At 42.0% G+C, this 24,331-nt stretch overlaps 1 protein-coding gene across 2 annotated transcripts in view; it reads left to right on the top strand.

Annotated features, from left to right (window-relative positions):
• pde5ab (phosphodiesterase 5A, cGMP-specific, b) overlaps window positions 1-22,232 on the top strand; it is a 125,006-nt gene extending 102,774 nt beyond the window's left edge. For both annotated transcript variants that reach the window (XM_055640523.1, XM_055640516.1), the window contains exons 17-21: window positions 6,846-6,923; window positions 13,486-13,549; window positions 16,449-16,523; window positions 16,852-16,935; window positions 19,391-22,232. In XM_055640523.1, the coding sequence (XP_055496498.1) occupies window positions 6,846-6,923; window positions 13,486-13,549; window positions 16,449-16,523; window positions 16,852-16,935; window positions 19,391-19,522 (433 nt within the window). In that variant the 3' untranslated portion in view covers window positions 19,523-22,232. The remainder of the gene's footprint in view (window positions 1-6,845; window positions 6,924-13,485; window positions 13,550-16,448; window positions 16,524-16,851; window positions 16,936-19,390) is intronic.
• Window positions 22,233-24,331: the final 2,099 nt, after the last annotated feature.

Genomic DNA, 24,331 nt, shown 5'->3' with positions numbered 1-24,331 from the left:
TTGAGAGAGTCATGGCCTGTGGGGAGCAGGTAGGAAAGTGGATAAGGAAAGTTGGCTCATCCATGTTTGTATTAAATGGCAGGGATGGCTCGAGGAGCTGAATGAACTCCTGTTGCTGTACCCAATAGCCTCAAGTAGTCAGGGTAGAAAGGTAGTCAATAAGGTAGAAGCTGAATTGCACACATTCAAGCTGAATTAAAACATAAAACATAGAAAAGTGCAGCACACGACAAGTCTTTAGATCCACGTCTGCACCAAACACGATGTTGAGCTAAACTAATTTCAGCTGCATGCATTTGATCCATACGCAGTATATTATTGAGCTTAAACTTTGTCCCTTTCATCTTAAGGATATGCCCTCTAGTCTTTGACATTTCCACCTGTGGAAAAAGGTTCTTACCCTGTTTGTACCTCTCATAATTTTATAAACTTCTTTCAGGACTCCACTCAACCTCTAACGTAGCAGAGAAAATAATCTAATTCTATCGAACCACTCCTCCTACCTAATGCCTCCTAATCCAGGCAGCATTCTAGTAAACCTCTTCTGCACCCTCTCCAAAGCCTCCATATCCTTCCAGTAATGGGGTGACCAGAACTGCATGCAATAGTCCAAATGTGTCCTGTCCAGAGTCTTATAAGCTGCATCATGACTTCCTGCACATACTCAATGCACTATCAAGTTGTGAAATCTATATCTCAAATTTCAAATCTGTGTTTCAGATAACAGAAGTAAAATTGTTGTCTGTATTTTATATTGAGTACTGTAAGTAAATTCACTTGTCTGTCTGTATAATCTGTCACAATTGTCCCTCACAATGTAAATATCAAACAATGCATCGTACAGATTAAATATAATAATGCCTTCTTAACAAACAACATTGCTGAAAATATTGGTTGCTGGTAGAATCTTAACCATGATAATATGAAATCTCCCTGCACTCTTTGAATAATGCAATGGTTTCTCGTGCATACACAAACCTCAGTACAAAATAAAGGGGCCACTTGAATGAAATGTTGAATGGTCCTATATTGGAGGAATTATAGGAAGATGAGAAAGAATTGTAGCAGGAATAAAGCTTGGGGACGCATCTGACAGCATGACCAAATAGTTAGATTTTAGAAAGAATTTTAGAAGTCACATGAGAGTGAGCAGATAAAGTCAAAATGTGTGAAGGTTTGTTTGCCTAAAAGGGATGTGGAATGGAGCATAAGTTGTAGGAGCAGAATTTGGCCATTCGGCCCATCAAGTCTACTTTGCCGTTCAATCATGGCTGATCTATCTTTCCCTGTCAACCCCATTTTCCTGTCTTTGCTTAACCCTCGACTCCCTTACTAATCAAGAAGGGTCGGGTACTTATCGGCGCCGCTGTTTCAGCACCGCCGTTTTTGATTGTCCCCCCGTTTAATATAAATGTAGGTTTCTGTTGTTCCCTATAAATTGTGTCATGAATTTTCCTATACCCAAAATAAAAATAATCAGCCGGTAACTATTCTTTATTCATCTAAACTTTCATCTTAATTAAGTATATAAGAATAATAAACCTGAAGCTAAACCAGTAGAATGCATTTCGAGACTTTGTAATAATTTACTGTCTACATTGTTAATGATTGCACTTAAAAAATGATTTGTTTTTACCCTCAATCTTCTGCTCTCTGCCTGGTTGTAGTGGTTTTGGGTGTGTTTAATGAGACGTTCTCATGAATTAGCAAAAGATCGGCGCCTCCAAACGGAACAGCGGTGCCGAAACGGCGGCGCCAAATGGCACCATTCCGATCAAGAATCTATCAAACTCCACCTTAAAAATATCCATCCACAGCCTTCAGTGGCAATTCAACCATCCTCTGACTAAAGACATTCCACCTCTCTCCTTTCTAACGGTACGTTCTTTTATTTTGAGGCTATGGCCTCTGGTCCGAGACAGTCCCAGTAGTAGAAGCGTCCTCTCCATATCCACTCTATCCAGGCATTACACTACTCGGTAAGTTTAAATGAGGACCCCCCCCCTCATCCTACTAAATGGATCATCATATGTTAATCCAATCATCCCTGCGATAATTCTCGTAAACCTCCTCTGGACCCTCTCCACGCCAACACATTCTTCCTCAGATATGTGCCCTAAAACTGCTCACAATACTCAAAGTGAGGACTGACCAGTGTCTTATAAAGCCTGAGCATTACATCCCTGTTTTTATATTCGAGTCATCTTGAAATAAATGCTAGCATTGCATTTGCCTTCCTTACTACTGATTCAACTTGCAAGTTAACTTTTTGGTAATCCTGCTCCAGCACTCCCAAGTCCCTTTGCACTTCTGTTTTCTGAATTCTCTCTCCATTCTGGACTTTCAAAAAGCCTTTGACAAGGTCCCACACATGAGATTAATGTTCAAAATTAGAGCACCTGGTAATGGGGGTAGGGTATTGACATGGATAGAGAACTGGTTGGCAGACGAGAAGCAAAGAGTTGGAATTAACGGGTCCTTTTCAGAATGGCAGGCAGTGACTAGTGGGGTGTTGCAAGGCTCGGTGCTGGGACCCCAGTTATTTACAATATATACTAGACTAAGTGGGAACTGTTGGGTCTGAGCTTCACACAGGAGGGCTGGTCCCCCAAAGCAATATTCCACCCCTCCACCAATTCCAAAATTGGTGGCCAGTGTGGGGGGGGGGGGGGGGGGGTTTCTGGGGTGCTAGTATGGGTGTTGTGGGCTGAAAGGACTCGTTTCCAGAGGCTAGTATGGACATTGTGGGCCGAATGGATTCTTGGGCTTGCGGCTCAGTCACTCAAGGCTGGTGGGCTGGCAGTTGACTCACGGCTATTCCTTCAGCAGTGTGCAAGGCCACCAAATTCGAGTGGATTCTTGGGCTGGCGGCTCAGTCACTCAAGGCTGGTGGGCTGGCAGTTGACTCATGGCTATTCCTTGAGCAGTGTGCAAGGCCACCAAATTCGAGTGCAGTTTCCTACCATTTCAAGCAGGGTGCAAGGCCACCAAATTCGAGTGGTTTCCTACCATTTCAACCATTTCAAGCTGCAAGGCCACTAAAGACAGAGAATCATGACCTCTCCCTCCCCCTTCTTGCAGAGACTGAACCACGCCAACACTTCCAGGTTTTATAGTCCCTCCCGCCAGAAGGGGTGTGGCCTTTGTGGCATGATTGACAGGAGAAAGAATCTCAACATATTTTAAACACTAATACCTTTTTCATGTTTCATCAATGGGAAAAATTCTCGGCACCTGATGAACGAAGGGGGACTCACCTGATGAGCGAAAGGCAACTTTAGCATTCTCAAACCAACTATTCAATTAAGCAAGGCAACTTTTGCATTTTCAAACCAAAAAACACTTTTAGCAAGCATTTTCAAACCAAAAACCATTTTACCAAGCATTTTCATCCCAAAAATCACTTTCAGCAAGCATTTTCAAACAAGAAACACTTTTAGCAAGCATTTTCAAAACAAAAAACACTTTTGCATTTTCAAACCACATTAAGGGCACTCACAGTTTAGTTGACATGTGTTCAGTGTTATTCACAGTTCAGACTGAGAGATGTGACCCTCTCACATCTTGCAGAGACTGACTGAGGCACTCAACACTTTTATAGGGTTTATAGTCCCTCCGGAAGGGGCGTGGCCTTCAGGAGAGATAATCTCAAAATGTTTTAAACATTACTAAGTCTTTTAATTTTCATCAATGGGAAAAATCCTCTTGTCCTCACCAGCGGAGGGGGACTCTGAGTAAGATGGTCAAAAATCACAGCCGGAAGTGGCAGTGTGTTTTCTAAAATCAATATACAGTGCAACAGGAAGTAGTCAAGATGAGACTTTTAATAATATAGATTAACGATTCAGACAAGGAAATTAAATGTGAAATCTCCATGTTTGCGGATGACACAGAACGGGGAGGTAGTGTGAGCTGCGAGGTGGATGCTATGAGGCTGCAGGGTGACTTGGATAGGTTGGGTGAGTGGGCAGATGCATGGCAGATGCAGTATATTGTGGATATATGTGAGGTTATCCACTTTCGTGGCAAGAACAGGAAGGCAGATTATTATCCGAAAGGTGTCAGATTAGGAAAAGGGGAGGTGCAACGAGACCTGGGTGTGCCTGTACATCAGTCACTGAAAGTAAGCATGCAAGTACAGCAGGCAGTGAAGAAAGCTAATGGCCTGTTGGCCTTCATGGTGAGAGGATTTGTGTTTAGGAGCAGGGAGGTCCTATTGCAGTTGTACAGAGGACTGGTGAGACTGCACCTGCAGTACTGTGTGCAGTTTTAGTCTCCTAATTTGAAAAAAGTCATTATTGCTATTGAGGGAGTGCAGCGTAGGTTCACCTGGTTAATTACCGGGTTAATTGATGGGACTGATATATGATGAACGAATGGGTCAACTGGGCTTGTATTCACTGGAATTTAGAGGATGAAAGGAGATCTTATAGAAACATATAAAATTCTGAAAGGATTCGACAGGTTAGATGCAGGAAAATGTCCCTGTTGTTGGGGGAGTCCAGAACCAGGGGTCACAACTTAAGAATAAGAGGTAGGCCATTTAGGACTGAGATAAGGTACAAAGGTTTCCACCCAGAGAGTTGTAAATCTGTGGAATTATCTGCCACAGAAGGCAGTGGAGGCCAATTCATTAGATGTTTTCAAGAGGGAGTTAGATTTATCTCTTAGGGCTAAAGGAATCAAAGGATATGGGAAAAAAGCAGGAGTACTGATTTTAGATGATCAGCCATGGTCATATTGAATGGCGGTGCTGGCTTGAAGGGCTGAAAGGCCTTCTCCAGCACTTATTTTTCTATGTTTCTATTTAGAAAATCGTCTGCGCCTTTATTCCTACTACCAAAATGCATGACTGCACACTTTGTTGCACTGTATTCCGTCTGCCAGTCCTATACCCACTCTCCCAACCTGTCAAAGCCCCTTTGCAGAGTCCCTGCATTCTCTGCACTACCTAGATCTCCACCTATCTTCAAATCATTAGCAAACTTGGCCACAATGCCTTCAATTCCCTCATCCAAATCATTAATAAACAAGTTAAGGAGCAGAGAATAGATACACTCAAATGGGAATGTGGAAGATCACTTTATTTACGACAAATTCATAAAAGGCATGTAGGTGTTAGATGATTTCCTTCGGTTATCATTGGGGGCAGAGTACATATAGAAGCTACCCATAATGGGATAATAGGGGTGTGGGACTTAGCACAAGAGAAGATTACTTTGGGGTTTACAAATGAGGAATTCCTGGCAAGGAGAACATTGGATTAGCCCCTTATCTGATGCATCAATGGGATAAATATAAAGTACATATGCTGCGGAAATAGAAGTATGGTGTTTCCAGATGAATTGAATGTTGAGTTTGGTTCCCACCTCATCGTTAAACATAACTAGACCAAGTGGGACCCGTTGGACACTATCTCCGAATGCGGGGGGGGGGGGGGGGGTAGGAGGAGGGCGTGGCATCGGTACTCACCCCAGAGACAGGCGCCTCCCGGGGCCAATCACCCCAGACAAAGAAAATTATAGAATTTATGGAGGCAATCAATCGTTCCCATGTTGGCGGGGGAGGGGACGGGGTTGCAGGGGCGGGGGGGGAGGTGGGGGAGGTGGAGGGTGAGGGGGGGGGGGGGGGGGAGCGGGAGGGGGGGGGGGGGGGAGGGGGGGGTGGGGGGGGGGGGGTCAAGTGTCAAGAGTGTTTTAATGTCATATGTCCCACATAGGACAATGAAATTCTTGCTTGCTTGGCTGTTGGGAAGAAGCTGTTCCTGAACATGGATGTTACAGTTTTCAGGTTCCTGTACCTTCTTCCCGATGATGGTGAAATGAGTGTGTGGCCAAGATGGTGTGGGTCTTTGATGATATTGGCTGCCTTTTTGAGACAGCGGAGGGGATGGTGTGGGGGTGTGCGAAAAACCCAGGGGTGTGAATAACCTGGAGGGGGGGGGGGGGGGGGGGGGGGTGTTGGCAGCCTTTTTGAGGCAGGGGGGGAGGGAGAGAGGTGTGTGAATAACCCGGGGGGTGAGAGGGCGGGGTGTGAATAACCCAGAGGGGAGGGGCAAGGGGTGTGAATAACTCGGGAGGGGGCAGGGGTGTGAATAACCTGGGGGGGGAGGGGGTGGGGAGTGTGACTAACCGGGTGGGGGGAGGGGACTGGGGGTGTGGCACTCGGCAGCTTGAGAGGCCAATGTGATTGGTGCACTGAGAGTGGCATTGTGACATCATCATTGGAAAGTCCCAGAGAAAGGCTGTGTGTGAGAACCGTTTTTTGCCTTTTTTTTAAGTGAATCGTCAATAACTTTTGAAATGCGAAACGAACCTGTTTATTGCGTCGACCGAGTTAATGTGTAATGATCTGTAAAAATGTCAACTCTAGCTCATAGCGTTTTCACGAACGCAGAGAAACACAAAGAAACACAAACAGAAACACACACGCACACACACACACATATACACACGTACACACACATACAAGATGAGACTTTCATAGGTATATAGACATGTAGGATTCACTTTGACGTGTTTAACCCACATGAATTAAGATTTTTTTTTTAAATGAAGAAATATCAATCTCATCCACAGTTTGACACCCAGTCAGATGGTAGTGTTGTGATTTGGGGTTATAGGTCAATGGAAGCTCTTTTTTTGAATGTTTTTTGATCTTTTCACACTTGGTTGTAATCTGGTAGAACAGACCTATATAGGATCCATTTTGGTAATATTCACAGAATGGGCCGGCTTTTCTACCAGGCTACTGCCTAGATGGTGGAATCTATAATAATGCAGAGAAAGAAGACCATGTAAAACATGTTATGTACAATCTAATGCTGCTACAATTAATATTTTTAGGAGAAGAGAAGAATTTTTTGAGCTGGTGAAAACCAATCGATTTGACTGGGAAGATAAAAGTCATAAAGAACTGGTAATGTAAGTAGCAATCTTAAGGGCCTGTCCCACTAACACGACTTTTCAGCGACTGTCTTTGACCTTCAAGCTTGAGGGCACTCGCTTGAAAAACCTCGAGCTGGATCGACTGTCAGCGATGAAACTGCGAGCTGGATCGACCATTTGCGCAGGCACACACACGCACGCTCACACACACACAAATACATCGCAAAGGCGGGAGACAGGGAAAGCGGGGGAGCGCTGTCTGAATTCACACCTGCGATGAACAGGAAGGTAAAAGACGGCTGGCACAGTTACAGTACGTCCTTTAGTGAGCGCGGAGAGGGGGAGGGGGCGAGAAGGGGAGAGGGGGAGAGAAGGGGGGGAGAAGGAGTGGAGTCACTTTTAAGAAGCCAGCCAACTTTTAATAAAGTTTAGCTGGCATTTAACATTACCAGTCGGTTTACTTACAGTTTTTTCTTTACCATTGACTATCTTCGATTACCTTCAATAGCCTTCGATTACCTACGGTAGCATTATGACCTATTACGACCTACCTCAACTAAACCTACAAGTAAAAAAGATTAGATTTTTTTCCATGGCAACCTTTTTTTACTTGCGGTCATTTTTCAGCTTTCTTAAAAAAACGTAGCGACCTAGCTGAGATCTTGCGTACTCGGGGACTACTCTCGAGCATGAAGGAGAGTTACAAAGACCTCCTAGGACCTCGTGTCAACCATGCTGCGAGTATGAGTCGAGGGCAAACTCTACTAAAGTTGCGAATTCGGTCCCCGCAGTGGGACAGGCCCTTTATATAACATTAATGCACTAAAATGTTATGCCAAAATAATTGTATTCAATTGTTCCTATAAGTGACTAGGATTTAAAAGAAAAATGGAGTAAATGCCATGTTATTGTTAGATTTTCCATGGTAATTTTCATTCAGTAAAACCCAGATATGCTTCTGCATGTGTTAACATTTAATAAACAGTAGGCCAGATGAAGAAAGCTAAATATGTCAACTCTTTCTTTTAATGAGAAACATTGCGAAAGGTAATTCATTAGAAAATATAGTAAACACAATGAAAAAGTACAAAGAGCATTGCAAGAACAAAATGCAGAAATTTGCAAACTAAGAGTGTTATTCTAATATCTGAAACAGTTCAACAAAATCTAACGTAACACGGTTGTCACATCATGCACCACCACCACCCCAGTTGTGTTCAATTCAACTGTTAGTAATTTAGGAAGGAATCATTGGCTATTTAAGAAATCTGACAACAATTCACCAGCACAGAAATTGGACTAGAAGGATCTAACGTTGTTAGGGCAACAAGCAAGTTGTTAGGTGTTGGGTGTAAATTGCCTATAGTGTGTACATGTGTGGCAGACATCTTGGGAAGATTGATGGAAAAATGGAGAACATGTTACAGGTAAAATGAGTGCTGAATTGGGATTGCCCCGAGTGTCAGTGTACACCTCCTTGTGCTGAAAAGCCTGTTTCCATGCTATATGAAAATAAGATTATGATAAAGAAGGTGGGAGAACAATGGATGTTGTATACTTACACTGTAGAAGACCTTCAGTAAGATGGAAACAACAGGTTAATTAAAAAAAAATCTAAAGCAAATGGAATTTAGAGAGGTATCATGGCATAGGATTGCTGATAAACAGCAAATAAGCATATTTGGGCCAATTTTGGGTGAGGAGTCTGTAGCTAGTGTGGTATAACAGGAATCAGTGTTGGAACATAGTTATTCACAATCAGTATAAATAATTAGAATTAATGGTGGTGAAAGTTTGCCCTCATTTGTTTAATGCACACTGAGGTACAATAACAAAACAAAAAAACCCTATGTTTTGCATGCTATGCAATCAGATCAAATAATGCTATTCATAAATACAATTGTTAAACTAAAGTACAATAGGTAGTACAAAGGGGAAGATAAAGAATACAGAATAAACTTCTCAACATTGTAGGGCACCAGTTCCATAGACCAAGTCCAATATCTGCAAAGAGGTACAGGTGAATCAGACTGTGCCGTAGCTTATGGTTGGACCATTCAGAAGCCTGATAACAAAGGGGAAGAGGCTTTTCCTGAGTCTTGTGGTGCATGCTGTTATCTCCTTTAACTTCTGCTCGACTGGAGGCAGGTGAAGAAGGAATGACTGGGACGCGTCAAGTTGTTGATTATTCTGGCTGTTTTTCCGAGGCAGCATTGTGTAGATGGAGTCAATGGTGGGGAGTCTGCTCGGTGTGATGGACTGGGCTCCATCCACAACTTTCTGCAACTTCTTGCAGTCTTTCATCACAGTCTGTTCCCAAACCAAGCTGTGATGTAACCCGACATGTAAGTGTGCTTTATTTAGTGCATCTGTAGAAGTTTGTAAGAGTTGTTGGAGACGTGACTAATTTCCTCAATCTCTTATGGAACGTCAGGCAATAACATTGCTGCCGCTTCAATGTGGTTGCTTACGACTGATCATTGGTAATATTAACTCCAAGGACCTTGAAGCTCTCAACCATTTCTACTTCAGCATCATTGATGCTGATTGGGGCACATTCTCTACCACACCTCCTGAAGTGATAGGTCCTTTTGTCTTGCTAACATTGAGGGAAAGGTTGTTGTCCTGACACCATGTTATTAAGTTCTCTATCTCTTCCTGTACTCTGTCTTGTTGTTTACAATGGCGTCATCTGCAAACTTATAACTTTAGAAGTAAAAGTGAAAATACATATTTCAAAGGGAAATGGAAACTTGTTTGGGAGGTATTGGACTGTGTAGATTGCACAATCACAAATTGTGTAGCAGTCAAAATGAACAGGACAAACCTGTTCTTACAGCTAATTTTCCACCTATGATAAACTGCACCAGTCTGAATTCGTGCTTCACTGATTATAAACCTACATGTATCATATATTTTAATGGAAGGTGTGGTTGCATGAATAGTGGGGCAATTGGAATAATAAGATAGAGCACCAATAGATGAAGCCAAAAACTTTAGTTTTATTAGGACTGGCATGAATCCAGAAAGTTGTGTTTACGTGGTTCTCTTATTTTTGCATTTGTTTGTGATTTTTGAGTTTGAAATTACTTCTAACTTTGTAGAGGCATACTTCCATTGTTTCTCTTTTTATATTGACTAGTCCTTTCCTTATAGTTCCCATTGATTCTTTTTTTTTTAGGATTTGTAATGTCTTTAAGAAATCCCATTGTATATCACATTCAATTACTTACTTTTATTTGGAGTTACTTTTATAGAAAGAAATACAGCGGCTGATTTACACATATCAAGACCCACAAAATAATACTGTAGATATACAACAGCTCTGAAGTAAAGGAAAATATGATACTTCGGGTTGGAACCCTTCTGTAGAATAGCTGAAAGATAGAGGTGTGGGGGGAGGAGGGGAACTTGAGGCAAGAGATGATCAGAACAAATCAGAGCCGGCAACAGATTACCTTGGGATGGGTAGAGTCCAGAATGGCCCTTTGTTAGCTCGAGGAAGATGAGAGTGCATTTTATACCATTTTTGTACTGCCAAACTAAACTCCACTTGGGTGCATCCCAAATGCCCAATATATGGCTCTGTCCTATACACCTCAATGGCAGAAGTCAGATCTGCTTGCACGAGGATAAACTGTCAAAAAGCGGCCAGCCCAGATAGAGTCCCTGGACATCGACTGGAATCATTTGCCAATCAATTGGCCACAGTCTTCACCAGTATCTTCATTTTCTGACTTCTGCAATCTGCTGTCCCCATCTGCTTTAAGGAAACCTTGACTTCCACCATCATGAAATGTTTAGAGAGGCTGGTTATCCGGTTATCCGGTCTACCAAGCAGTCTTGATCCACTGCAGTACGCCTACTGCCACAACAGGTCCAGAGATGATGCTATGTCCCTGGCCATACACTCATCCCTGCAACATCTGGATAAGAGGGAAACCTACATCACACTCCCATTCATAGACTACAACTCTGCCTTTATTACCATTTATCCCATCCAAGCTCGTCGCAAAACCCGCGGGACTCACCATTCATGCAACTGGATCCTCGACTTCCTGACCATCAAAAACCTCAATCAATGAGGATAGGGGACAAATCATCCTCAATTATAATCCTCAACACTGGTGCTCCGTAAGACTGCGTTCTCAGCCCCCTTCAATCCAATTCAATTTACAAATTTGCTGAAGGTGCTATCATTGTGGGCCGGACATCAAATAATGATGAGATGGAGTACAGGAATGAGATTGAGAACCTCGTGATGACACCCTTTGTCTCAATTTCAGCGAGACAGAGCAGATCTTGATCGACTTCAGGAAGCGAAGCAGTTCGCATACCCTGGTATGCGTTGATGGAGCTGATGTAGAGATGGCTGAAAGCTTCAAATTCCCAGGAGTCAAATCACAACTTGTCCTGGACCACCCATATTGAAGCAATGGCACAAAAACACACCAGCAGCTCTACTTCATTGTAAGGCTTAGGAAGATTGACATGCCCCCTACAACTCTCATCAACTTCTACAGATGTGCCGCGGAAAGCATTTTATCAGGATGCATTATAGCATGAATTAGGAACAGCCCCATCCAAGACCACAAGAAATTGCAGAGAATTGTGGATGCAGCTCAGACCATCACACAAACCAACCTCCCTTCCGTGACTCCATTTACACCTTGCGCTGCCTTGACAAGGCCAGCAGCGTAATCAAGGACTAGTCACACCCCGGCCACTCCCTCTTCTCCCCTCTCCCATTGGGCAAAAGGCATAGAAGTAACACATACGGTACCTCCCAGATTTTGTGACAAATTATTCCCTGTTGTGGTTTAATTTGAACCATCATCCCAACTGAACCATCCTCCCAACATCTACTGGCTTTATCTTGCACTAAACATTATTCATGTCATTCCCTTTGCCATGTATCTGCACACTGTGGATAGCTCGGATTGTAATCATGTATTGTCTTTCCACTAACTGGTTAGCATGTAACAAAAGCTTTTCACTGTACCTTGGTGCACGTGACTATGAACCAAACAAAACTAATCTCAGCGTAATATCCGAAAAAGCCTATTTCTAAAACTCTGGCCATTTGCATTAGGACTTCCATCTGCAACCGGCTTCTGGATTTCTTGATCAACAGACTGTAGTCAGTTAGAATTGGTCATTTAATTTCCCCCACCCTGACCAATCTTGGTCCTTTGCTCTACCAATCCACCCAAGACTATGTGGCCAAGTCCAATGCCAACTCAACGGTTTAAGTTCATCAATGAGAACACGTTTGCCGTCAGCTTTCCAAAAGCGATGAAATGAAGTAGAGGAAAGAGTTTGACCCCCACCCCCCATCAGTCTGAAGAAGTGTTTCGGCCTGAAACATTGCCTATTTCCTTCGCTCCATAGATGCTGCTGCACCCGCTGAGGTTCTCCAGCATTTTTGTGTACCTTCGATTTTCCAGCATCTGCAGTTCCTTCTTAAACACAAAAGAGTTTGAGAACCTAGTGTCAAGGTGTCAGGACTATAACCTAGCTCTTAATGTGTGCAAGATGAAAGAGTTGATTGTTGACGGAAGGAAGCAATTTTCTGTAGACCCATGGTTGTGGCAAGGTGCAATGCCAGCCTGAACTTTATCTTTGTTGATGCCACTGTTATTAGTAGGATCAACAACAACGATGCAATGAAATACAGTAAACAGATCGGGAACTCTGTGTCATGGCGTCAGGACAATAACCTAGCCCTTACATCAGCAAGATATAAGAGCTGTTGACATAATCAAGCCAGGGTGGGAGGGGGGGGGGGGGGGGGGGGATAGCACAGAAGAGTGTTGGGGTGCATCAGCATATTTACTTTCTCAAGCATCGGCGAAGATCTGGCAAGACAGAAAGATCTAGAACTTCTAGCAGGGGGCAGATGAGATTAATTGATTAATTTGAAAATCCTGAAGTTGCTGATTGAGTTATCATTATCCTTTTGAAAGTACAGCATAGGAAAAATCTCTGACTATGATGTTCATTTAAGCTAATATCATGTACATGGTCTATATCGCTTCATCACCTTTATGTTCATTTGCCGGCCTAAATGTGTCTTGAACATCACTATTGTAATTGTTTCTACCCCTCCACTGGCAACACGTTCCAAGTACCTCCCACTATCAGTTAAAAAACTGCCTCACAAATCTTTCTCAAACTTTCTCCCTCTCACCTTATATTATTGCCTTTAGTATTTGACATTTCCGCCCTGGGAAAAGACTCTACCTATCATCGATGCCTCTCATAATTGTATATACCTATTAAATCTTGCCTCAACCTCTGACACTTCAGAAAAAGCAATCCAAGTTTATCTAACTTCTCCTTGTAGCCACTACTCTTAAATCCAGTCAACATCCTGGTGAACCTCTTCTGCACCCTCTCCAAAGTTTTGACATCCTCCCTGTGATGAAGCAACTAGAGCGACACACAATACGCCAAAGATATTTTAGAATATTACCTGATGCAGTAGCCAGAGGAAATTGTTTACTATTTCTGTTTAAATGAGTGCAGAATGACAAATGAAAATGTGAACTTACTTCCATGTGTTTAATAAAATGTCATATATTATTAACATTAACAGGGCAATGTTGATGACAGCTTGTGATGTGTCTGCAATAACCAAACCTTGGCCTGTTCAACAAAAGGTAATGTGTATAGTATCTGTGTATAATCATATAAATATTAGTTTTAGAAACATGATTAATGGATATAATGGTCCAGATGTTGCTGGCAGCGCCATAGAAAAGTTAATAATGCTCCCAGTCATAAGCAGTACAGCAATTTCGAGCATGGGCAGATGAGATTAACAATTTGAAAATTCTGAAGTTGCTGATCGTTATCATTATCCTTTTGAAAGGACAATTTTATATCTGCCTTGAAATGGGTTGAATGTTTAGTTTAGTTTAGAGATGCAGCGCGGAAACAGGCCCTTCGGCACACCGAGTCCGCTCCGACCAGTGATCCCCACACATAATCACCAACCTACACACACTAGGGACAATTTACACATAACCAAGCCATTTAGCCTACAAACCTGTACGTCTTTGGCGTGTGGGAGGAAACAGAAGATCTCAGAGAAAACCCACGTGGTCACGGGGAGACAGTACAAACTCCGTACAGACAAATCTCTAGGACTGGACAATGTTATCCCCTCTACCCTCAAGCTCTGTGCCGAACAACTGGCACTGGTCTACACAGACATTTTCAATCGGTCCCTACAAACCTGCACTGCCCCTGCCTGCTTCAAAGCCTCCACTATTGTTCCCCTACCCAAAAAGCCAAGGATTACTGGTCTTAACGACTACAGGACTGTCGCACTGACCTCTGTAGTCATGAAGACCCTTGAAAGACTTGTGTTGGCCCACCTGAAAAATATCACAAACCCCCTGCTGAACCCCCTGCAGTCTGCATACCAGGCCAATAGATCTGTGACCTAGATCAGTGACGCAGTCAACCTGGGCCTGCACTTCATCCTCCAGCACCTAGGCCGCCAGGGGACCTATGCAAGGATTTTGTTTTGTGAATTTTAGCTCTGCATTCAACACCATTGTGCCTGAGCTACTACTCTCCAAACTCTCCCAGTTGACTGTGCCTGAACCCCTCTGTCAGTGGATCACCAACTTCCTGACAGACAGAAAGCAGCATGTGAGGCTGGGAAAGCACATCTCGGACCCGCAGACCCTCAGCATAGGAGCACCGCAAGGCCGCGTACTCTCCCCTCTCCTTTACTCTCTCTACACCAACGACTGCACCTCCACGGAACCTACTCTGTCAAGCTTCTCAAGTTTGCGGACGACACAACCCTGATTGGACTGATCTAAGATGGGGAGGAATCTGCCTACAGACAGGAAGTGACACAGCTGGCCTCCTGGTGCCATCGCAACAACCTGGAGCTCAATGCTCTTAAGACAGTGGAATTGATTGTAGACTTTAGGAGAGCTCCCCCTCCCCTCCCCCCACTCACCATCAACAACACCACAGTCACATCTGTGGAGTCATTTAAGTTCCTTGGAACCATCATCTCCAGGGACCTTAAATGGGAGGCCACCATCGACTCCACAGTCAAAAAGACCCAACAGAGGATGTACTTCACGCGGCAGCTGAGAAAACACAATCTGCCACAGGCAATGGTGGTCTAGTTTTATACTGCCATCATAGAGTCTGTCCTCACCTTCTCTAACATGGTCTAGTTTGGCTCATCCACCAAGCATGACATATCCGGAGGCTGCAGCGCATGGGAAATTAAAACCCATGTTTTCTTTTAATATATAAAAGTGGTTGAAAGTTGCTTTCAGGTCCAGCATCAGCCGAGAAGGTTGTTGGCTGCAACCTCCCCCCTCCCCCCCCCCCCCCCCCCCCCCCCCCATCGACGAAATGTACACTGAAAGGGCTAGGAAGCGAGCGGGTAAGATCATCTCTGACCCCTCTCACCCTGGCCACAAACTCTTTGAAGCACTTCCCTCAGGAAGGCAACTCCGGACAGTCAGACATAAAATCAGCTTTTTTCCACGAGCAGTAGCTCCACTCAACAACCAAAAGTCTGTAGCCTCCGTTTGCTCTGGTATTTTATTTAATTCTTCACATGTTTAAATTATAATGTTTCATTTTTAATTGTCTACTCTATATCGTGTTGTTACTTGCAAACAAAGCACCAAAGCATATTCCTTGTATGTATACATACTTGGCTAATGAAATTTATTCAATTCAATTCAATTTATTCAAATCAATTATTCAATTCAATTATTCAAATCAATTAATCTCATTTGGCTGTATAAATTGAATGTATTCTGCGTCATTTGTCTTCCTCTAATTGGGTAGATTTTGGCAAGTACCATTTATTAAATGAAGATCATGATGCCGCCTGATATTCCCGATCTTGCCAGTGTTACTGATTTTGTAAACAAGCATCTGCAGTTCACTGTGTCTACATTTTGCCAGAGTTACTGTTGAGCGAATTTTCGAAAATGGACAAAAACAGCCCAGGACAATCCAGCTTTTCAGTTTTCAGTAAACAATTGTGGCATGTTAAGCGCAGAAGGTTAAGGGGGGACTTGATAGAGGTCTTTAAAATGATGAGAGGGATAGACAGAGTTGATGTGGACAAGCTTTTCCCTTTGAGAATAGGGAAGATTCAAACAAGAGGACATGACTTCAGAAATAAGGGACAGAAGTTTAGGGGTAATATGAGGGGGAACTTCTTTACTCAGAGAGTGGCAGCGGTGTGGAATGAGCTCCCAGTGGAAGTGGTGGAGGCAGGTTCATTGGTATCATTTAAAAATAAATTGGATAGGCATATGGATGAGAAGGGAATGGAGGGTTATGGTATGAGTGCAGGCAGGTGGGACTAAGGGAAAAAAAGTTGTTCGGCACGGACTTGTAGGGCCGAGATGGTCTGTTTCCGTGCTGTAATTGTTATATGGTTATATGTTATATGTGTTAATATTGACCTAGTGCTGGATTAATATTCCTTGAGAAAAACAATTCCATCACAACCAGTGTTTCAAAGCAAACCAGCACAACAGACAATGTTGCACTGTTTTTCAGACTGCTGAGCTCGTGGCAACAGAATTCTTTCAACAAGGTGACAAAGAAAGAGAAGAGTTGAACATTGAGCCCATTGTAAGTATCAGATTTTCATTATTTCTATAAAATTACCAAAATACAGGTCGACATTTGTTTTGCTAGGTAGACAAAAGTGCTGGAGAAACTCAGCGGGTGCAGCAGTATCTATGGAGCGAAGGAAATAGGCAATGTTTCGGGCCGATACCCTTCTTCAGACTGGTGTAGGGTGGGGGGGGGGAGCCCATTTCCAGCATCTGCAGTTCCTTTTTAAACATTTTTTTTTGCTATCCTGTTTTGAAATCCAAATGTGTTTCTGTTTAAGTGACATGTACTAAATAATGATTGCGAATGATACATTAATTTTTTTTTTAATTTCCATTTGAAGGATTTAATGAACAGAGAAAAACGTGACCAAATCCCCAGCATGCAGGTTGGATTCATTGACGCAATCTGCATTCAACTATATGAGGTAATTCGTTCCAGTATTTCATACCAGAATTTTCATAGAATAATTTCTTCTCTATTTATTACTTGCTTCTGGATAGTATTCTCCCCCAAAAAAACCTCCTGATAAGTTCTTGTAAACAATATTTTTGACTTGGACAAATTAGGTGTGGGCCTTGATGCAGAAGACTGGATTTGAGCTTTCAGTTGTCAGTTTAGTTTATTAACCGAGGTACAGTGAAAAACTATTGTTGCGTGCTAACCGGTCAGCGGAAAGACAATACATGATTACAATCATGTAATTGTCAGTTCTTACAAGTCCTTAAATACATTGTTGCCTGTTCATTTTCTTTCTTTCTCGTCATATGATTAAACAAAACCAAAACAAAAGAAGGCTGAGGACTGAACTTATAGAGGTTTACAAAGCTCTGGTGGCACAAGCTGGGTCGCGATGTGAGCTGTGAGGAGGATGCTATGAGAAGCGGAGTCAGGGGATATTGTGAGAGGGCAGGAATGGGGTAGTGATTGGGGATGATCAATCATGATCACATTGACTGGCGGTGCTGGGACAAAGTGACGAATGGCCTATTATTGCACCTATTGTCTATTGTATAAAATCATGAGAGGATCAGACAAAATGGCTCTTCACAGATACTTTATTGTCTCAGCATATTTCCCTCAAGGTCACACCACATAGCCATGAAGCTATCTTCAGCTATGCTCTCACTAATTGTTGTCAATCACATGACCTTTTACTCCATGCTACTCAGTAACTCACAGAATTTATTTCCTGGGATAACAAAAGGACATGTTAAATGTAACCTTAAATTCCTCAAATAACTTAGAGTTACACATATCTCACATAATTCCTTCCAGAAATATGACAAGAAATTTGATTCTTGCGTATTTGGGTTGGCCACATTTACCTGATCTTTTAAATGTTGTTATGGTACCTGCCTCAAGTGCCTCTTATGGCAGCTCATTATATATACCCACCACCCTCTGTGTGGAAAAAGTTGCCTCTCAGATTTGTGTGAAATTGTTTTCCCTCTCACCTTAAACCTGTGTCCTCTGGTTCTTGATTCCCCTTCTGTAAAATATTCTATGCATTCACCCTATCTATTCCCCTCATGATTTTGTACATCTCTATGTTCACTGCCCAGCCTCCTTCCTTCCAAAGAATAAAATCCCAGCTTATAAATTCCTCTAGGGCCTCCGCATGATGGCAGCCTCTGCCTAGTCTGTCTGTTTTTCCATCTTTTTTAAATTTTTAGTCTGTTTAAAAAGTATGTGTTGGAGTTTCCTAGTATCTTTATGTGGGGGAGGTGGGTAGGGTAAGGGGGAAACTGTTTCCCAGTCACTTCCTGGCGAGGATGCGACTATTCTCCAAGTTGCGTCCTCGCCCCCCTCGCGGCCTACCAACTGGATGGACGCGGCCTTTCCTGCCGGAGACCGGACCAGAGCTTCAGCAGCTGTGCAGCACTGGATTCACTGCAGAGCGGACAATGCCATACCTGGATCGTCGTTTGAAGCTCCAGAGTGTTGGGCCTGCTGCTTCAACATCGTGGAGCTGTGGTTTGCGGAGCTCCCAGCCGCGGGCGGCGCTAACTCCAACATCATGGAGTCCTGGGATCCCTTTGCTGAGGGCCGCCAATGTGAATCTCCGCCCAGCACAGCCTGTGGACTTTGGTAGCCGCGGTCTCCGGTAAGAAGTGGCCGATTCGTAAGTCCAAGCCGCTGAGGGTGTTCTTCCGTTCCGACGTCGGAGTTCCATCATCCCGGCGAGAGGGCCTGAACATCGGGCCACCGTTTCGGCGACTGCGGGGGGCTCGAAAGGCCCCGACCACGGAAGAACATCAAAGAGGAGGATGACTGAACTTTGTTGCCTTCCCTCACAGTGGGAAACGTTGATTCCGCTGTGTGGGGATGTTTATGTTAAAGACTATCGTGTTCTGTGTTCTTTTTGTATTTGTATGGCTGTATGGTGACCCCAAATTCCCCTGTACCAATTGGTAAATGTGACAATAAATGTCTCTTGAATCTATACTCATGCTGTTGGGGTCTGGGAGCACTCTCGTAAATTTTCTCAGCACTCTTTGGACACCCAGGGTGTCCAAAACTGAACTTAATACTCCAAATGTGGCATCCCCACATCCCAACTTGTATACTCAAAACCTTGACTGATGAAGGCCAATGTATCGAAAGCCTTCTCAACCACCCTACCTGTGATGCCACTGTCAGGGAAGCTTGTACCTGGGCTCCTAGATCCTTGTCCTCTACAACAGTCCCCAGGGCCCTGCCATTCACTGTGAAATAGTAGAATGTTAGAAAATAATTATTCTAATCATGCCCAGAAATTTTTTTCTTTACACTTCTCTAATCTTTATCATTCTGATATGTAGTTATTGTTATAATATTTTAAAGTTTATTTGTACATCGCTGATTCATTACATTTGATTGTTGTTTATTTGTCTTTCTAGGCTCTGGCAACAATTTCTGAAGCTTGTCTCCCATTGCTTGAAGGCTGCAGGAATAACAGAAAGAACTGGGAAATGCTAGCTGCACAAAACCTGGTGAATGGAGAAAAGAAGGAACTGCAGATGTTGGTTTAAAACGAAGAAAGACACAAAAAGCTGGAGTAACTCAGCGGGACAGGCAGCATCTCTGGATTTCGCGTCAAGACCCTTCGTCAACCATTATGGTTTCGGGTCAAGACCCTTCGTCACCCATTCCTTCTCTCCAGAGATGCTGCCTGTCCCGCTGAGTTACTCCAGCTTTTTGTGTCTTTCTTAATTATCTACAGTATTTGATGGCCTATTGCGAAAGCTAAAGTTCAGTGAGAAATAGGAGTTAGCCTGGAGTAAAGTCTAGTAAATATTTTTTATTTAGTACTTCAACATCTTACTGGTGGTGTTATATCCAATCTCACACTGACATATGCTCTTATTTTCAATTTATTTTCTATCACTTGTATGATTACAAAATAACCTCCATCTTTCTGAATGTACCTGTTGGTTGCTGATGAATTAAATAAATAAGCAACCATGTCTTTTTACACCTTAAAAAAGCCAACTTACCACATTGACCCAATATTTTCATGTAGCAGGCATATTGTCAATGCTGAGTTTTTTTTAATTAATGTATAGGTCAAACACAAATACACTGGTCAAGGATTACTCATAATAATCTTGATAATATGACACATATTTGCACAATGATTAATCATTTTTCTAACTAACTGATTCATTATGGTTATTTCAATGGTCTGATTACTGCACATACACAGAATTCTTGTGGCGTTTTCACTGCATATATGAATATGCAATTTATATTTGATGCTTACCTCCGAGGAATAAAAGGAAAAAGTAGCAGTGTGGCCTAGAATGTATGTTTACACAGATAAGAGCACCTTTATTTGTTAACCAATTCATTGGCTCCATTGAACATGTTCTCATTTTATTTAAAAATATCAAGATTATGGTACACAAAATGATATTTATCTTTTGATCTTGCATGACAGGGGAAAGAAAAAGTGTGTGAAGCCACATTTTATGGCATTTCTAGTACGTTTTATATTGAATAGCATGTTATAACTTTCAGAGTATATATATTAATGTTTGCTGCGTGAATGTAAGTCAGGAGCAAAAGAGCATAAACAATTTATTTTGTATGTTGTAGCCATTGATATTGTTGGAGATACTTTTGCTCAGTGTTGGCACATATTTAGTTATTAATGCAAATTTAAGACAGATGTTAAAATAGTTTGAGCACAAGTTCACTAGTACTGTGCACCTGGTTTTGTGATTTTATTCCCATCCCAGGCTCCCTTCAATTGTGGTTTCCCTCGGGAAACAAGACTGGTAAAATCACAAATTCCTTTTTTATAAATTGCGACCCAACTAATCACCCATGTTTACATTATAAATCTGCACCTACCTGCAATCATTAGTTTTGTTTGCCAACGATAACATTCACATCAGCTAGGACTCCTAAAATTGTTAAGTAGGGTCAATTTCTAGACAACTTTCATAATTCTTAATGGATAAGACCACCTTTACTGGCTAGTAACTTTCCAGAGATACAAACCTGTTGTTAAATATGTAAGCTTGGGGACAGAAAGGCATTAAGTAATATAAATGTTGATGCATGGAGCACTCTTTTGTTTAAAAGAAGTTAATACGAAGCAGAAGCCTACTGTGTTACACCATCCTTCATAACCATGTCAGTCTGAATTGCCAAAGATGAAGAGTTTCTTAGTTTAGATAAAACACCAGGATTATAGAACTACTAAAATGTGAATAGTGCAATGATTGTGTGAAATAGCGCCCTTGCTAATACTTAAAGTGACATCTCTGCTCAAAACCAAGATATAAAACATGGTCCGAAGAAGGGTCTCGAACCAAAATGTCACCAATACCTTCTCTCCAGAGATGGTGCCCGTTGCTCCAGCATTTTGTATCTATATTCAGTTTAAACCAGAATCTGCACTTCCTTCCTACATATAAAACATGTCTATCCCTATTCATAATAGTTTGTTCTCCATTCTAGGTAGAAAATACTTAAATAAAAATATTACTAGATCATTAATACTATTGCATGAAGCTTCCATGTATAGTATATAAAAAATAACTTAGTTAGAAATCATAACCTAGATAGCTCATGGCTATTTACAAGTGTATGATTTAACACAGTGATCAGAAAAGCAGCACTGGAGAGGTTCACTCGATTAGGTTTAAACACTGGTCGTGAATAATATCTATAAATTTAATTTGTAATTCTAAAAAAAATCAAGGTTAAATTATTCTTGTGGCACATTCCTCAACAGTTCTACCGTTTTCAATTTTCCTGGGAATTTGGGTGAGAAATGTAATTTAAAAAGTCCACATTGATTCCTTACATTTTCTGATTATTTGTAGTCTTAAATTATTAACAGGGAACAATTGATTCTCAAACAATCACTAAGAGGAAGAGAAAAACGGTTGCAGGTGCAACATCAAAGGAAAGATTGGGTAGAAATGTTGGAATGTTTCATGAGGGTATCTTGAAGCGAGTCTGATAATGTGATCAAACAGTGTGATCAAATAGTTGAGCAGCTGTAAAGCTGCGGTTTTAAATATTTGGATGGACAAAAATTAGATACATATTTTCATAAAATACCTTCATATATATCAAGTTGTCAAACAGTTGTGTGTTTTCTGTATTCCCAGGGCACTGTAAAAATATCAGTACCTGATGAAAATGTCCATGAGATCAAGTGGCACACCATTCAGCTTTGTATTTTTAAGTCATAAAATTAGCAATAAATGCTGTTTGTTTATTTTAGATTTTGATTACTTATCACTCTTGAAAAGACTAAATTTCACTGAGTTGCGATGCAGTTAATGTCAGCATAGTTCATCAAGAATGATATTGTTCATATGTCTTCTGGTTACAACATGACCATGGATGGATGGCATGAAATTGATTCTAATTTAGCATTAACGTGGCGTCTTTTCTCTAAGAGGCCACAGTAATTCCTGGAAATTGAAGTAGCACATCTCAACATACTGTTGAAGCAAATGTAGATACAAGAAATCAGATTGAGAAAAGGGCAACCAATCTCGGCAGAAAGGATGCATTTGACCAGGTGTAATCTAAAGGATTGAGCAAAATGGAGGTCAATGGGATCAAAAGAGAATTGATAGTAAGCATATGTGGAAAAGCTTGCATATCCCTCATTAGTCATCTCAAAACCCATAGAACTAGAAATCGAAGCAAGTCATCCTCCACCTACGGGACAAACAATGAAGAAGATGAAGAAGATCTGACATGAAGGAAGGGTGTGATAGTTGGAGACTTGTCAATGCTAACCAAAATATTATTGGAGGGATTTCTCAGGTAAGTATAATTGGTCTAACCACCTGCATCACTAACCTTCACCACTTCCGTGTGAGTATTCAGCTTCAATCACAACTACTGTATAATGGAGCAAACTGGGGTTGGCCTGCATCAAGTTGAAGATTACAAGCAGATTTAGGCTGCGGTGGCAAGGACCACTTATTCCTTGAGTATGACACAATGACTTGTCAACGTAAATAATTCAGATCACATCTTCCCGACTATCTACATCTCCAGCTTTGATGAGGTCCCATTAAGGTCTTGGAGGCGAACATTGATCAGGAACCTAATGGGAACAAAGTAAAACATGCCCTCAAGAGATAATGTCTGCGATGCTTAAAAGTGGCTTACTTCTGATCTCCTTTCATCTAAGAGACTTGAGTAATGAGTCTGTCAGAATACCACTCACATAAATGGGAGCTGTTGCAACAACATTTAAGAAACATCAATATCTTGCATATTAAAATATCAATATCGTAAACATTAGAACTGCCTAATCAGCCTTTGCTACTGAGTTCACAAAACATTCCCTATATTGCAGATATTCAATGTATGAAATTGTAAAGTGTACAAGATTTACTGCAGAAATCAAGCAATCCCATTGCCCGCCAATCTAATGTCCCACTATATATTCCTCTCCTACCCCATACATCATGCTAGATTTATATCGCATAAATTCTTAGATCAGTATGTGGAATTATTTAGCTAATACCATAATAGGAGTACTGTTACATTAATAGTCTAATAATTCAAAACAATTCACCATCTTGTGTAAATAAGCAAACACATTATCAAATACCGATGATTTTTTAGCTGTTAAAGATTCAAAACAAAATAACACGAGTTGGCACTAATTTGGTATTTGATGTGAATGAAAGATGCTGAATATAAACCTGTTCTACTCATTACTTTTGTCTTCCTTGGGCATAAAAGGTGAACAATCTATTAACAAGGAAGGTTAATGCCTGTGAAGAATTATGCAAAGTTCCCTTGAACACCCCAGTGAGTAATGGGAAAGGCACCAACACCTTTGACCACAAGTCTATTGGGCAGTGGTCAGCATGGTGTGTCCTGTAAGCACTGCAGGCCAAGGATTCAATGGACACTCTGGCATGATTCCCTGAGCAGGCTGCCCAGGTTGCCTGGTGAAATGCCTCATTGTTAGACTCACCAACAACCACCAAGACCTGGCTTAGCTCGTGGTGAGAGGGGCCATCCCAGTTAAATCATTCATGCACTGTCAGAATCTTACTACCAATGTATGCTGCCCTCGGGATGGCTGCTACAGAGAGGAGACCGTTGCCCTTTGCAGTGTGGATTTGCAAAAAGAGTTTGGAGAGTGATGCAAGGGTACTCATCATGGTTCATCCCAAACAGAGGACTCTCTGATTTACGGACTGTTTCCAGGGACACATTCGGAGAAGGACGTCAAGTGTTGCTGGAAGATCATCAACTCGGTGAAAGATGCTTTTTGGTCTGCCCGAACCAGAGCGAGATGTCCGTCAGGGAATGGAGTGACCAATCCAACTCCAGACTCGCTGAAG

This window comes from Leucoraja erinacea, chromosome 1 (genome assembly GCF_028641065.1).
Source record: "Leucoraja erinacea ecotype New England chromosome 1, Leri_hhj_1, whole genome shotgun sequence".
NCBI lineage: Eukaryota > Metazoa > Chordata > Chondrichthyes > Rajiformes > Rajidae > Leucoraja > Leucoraja erinaceus.
This window is presented reverse-complemented; position numbering and strand designations above follow the sequence as displayed.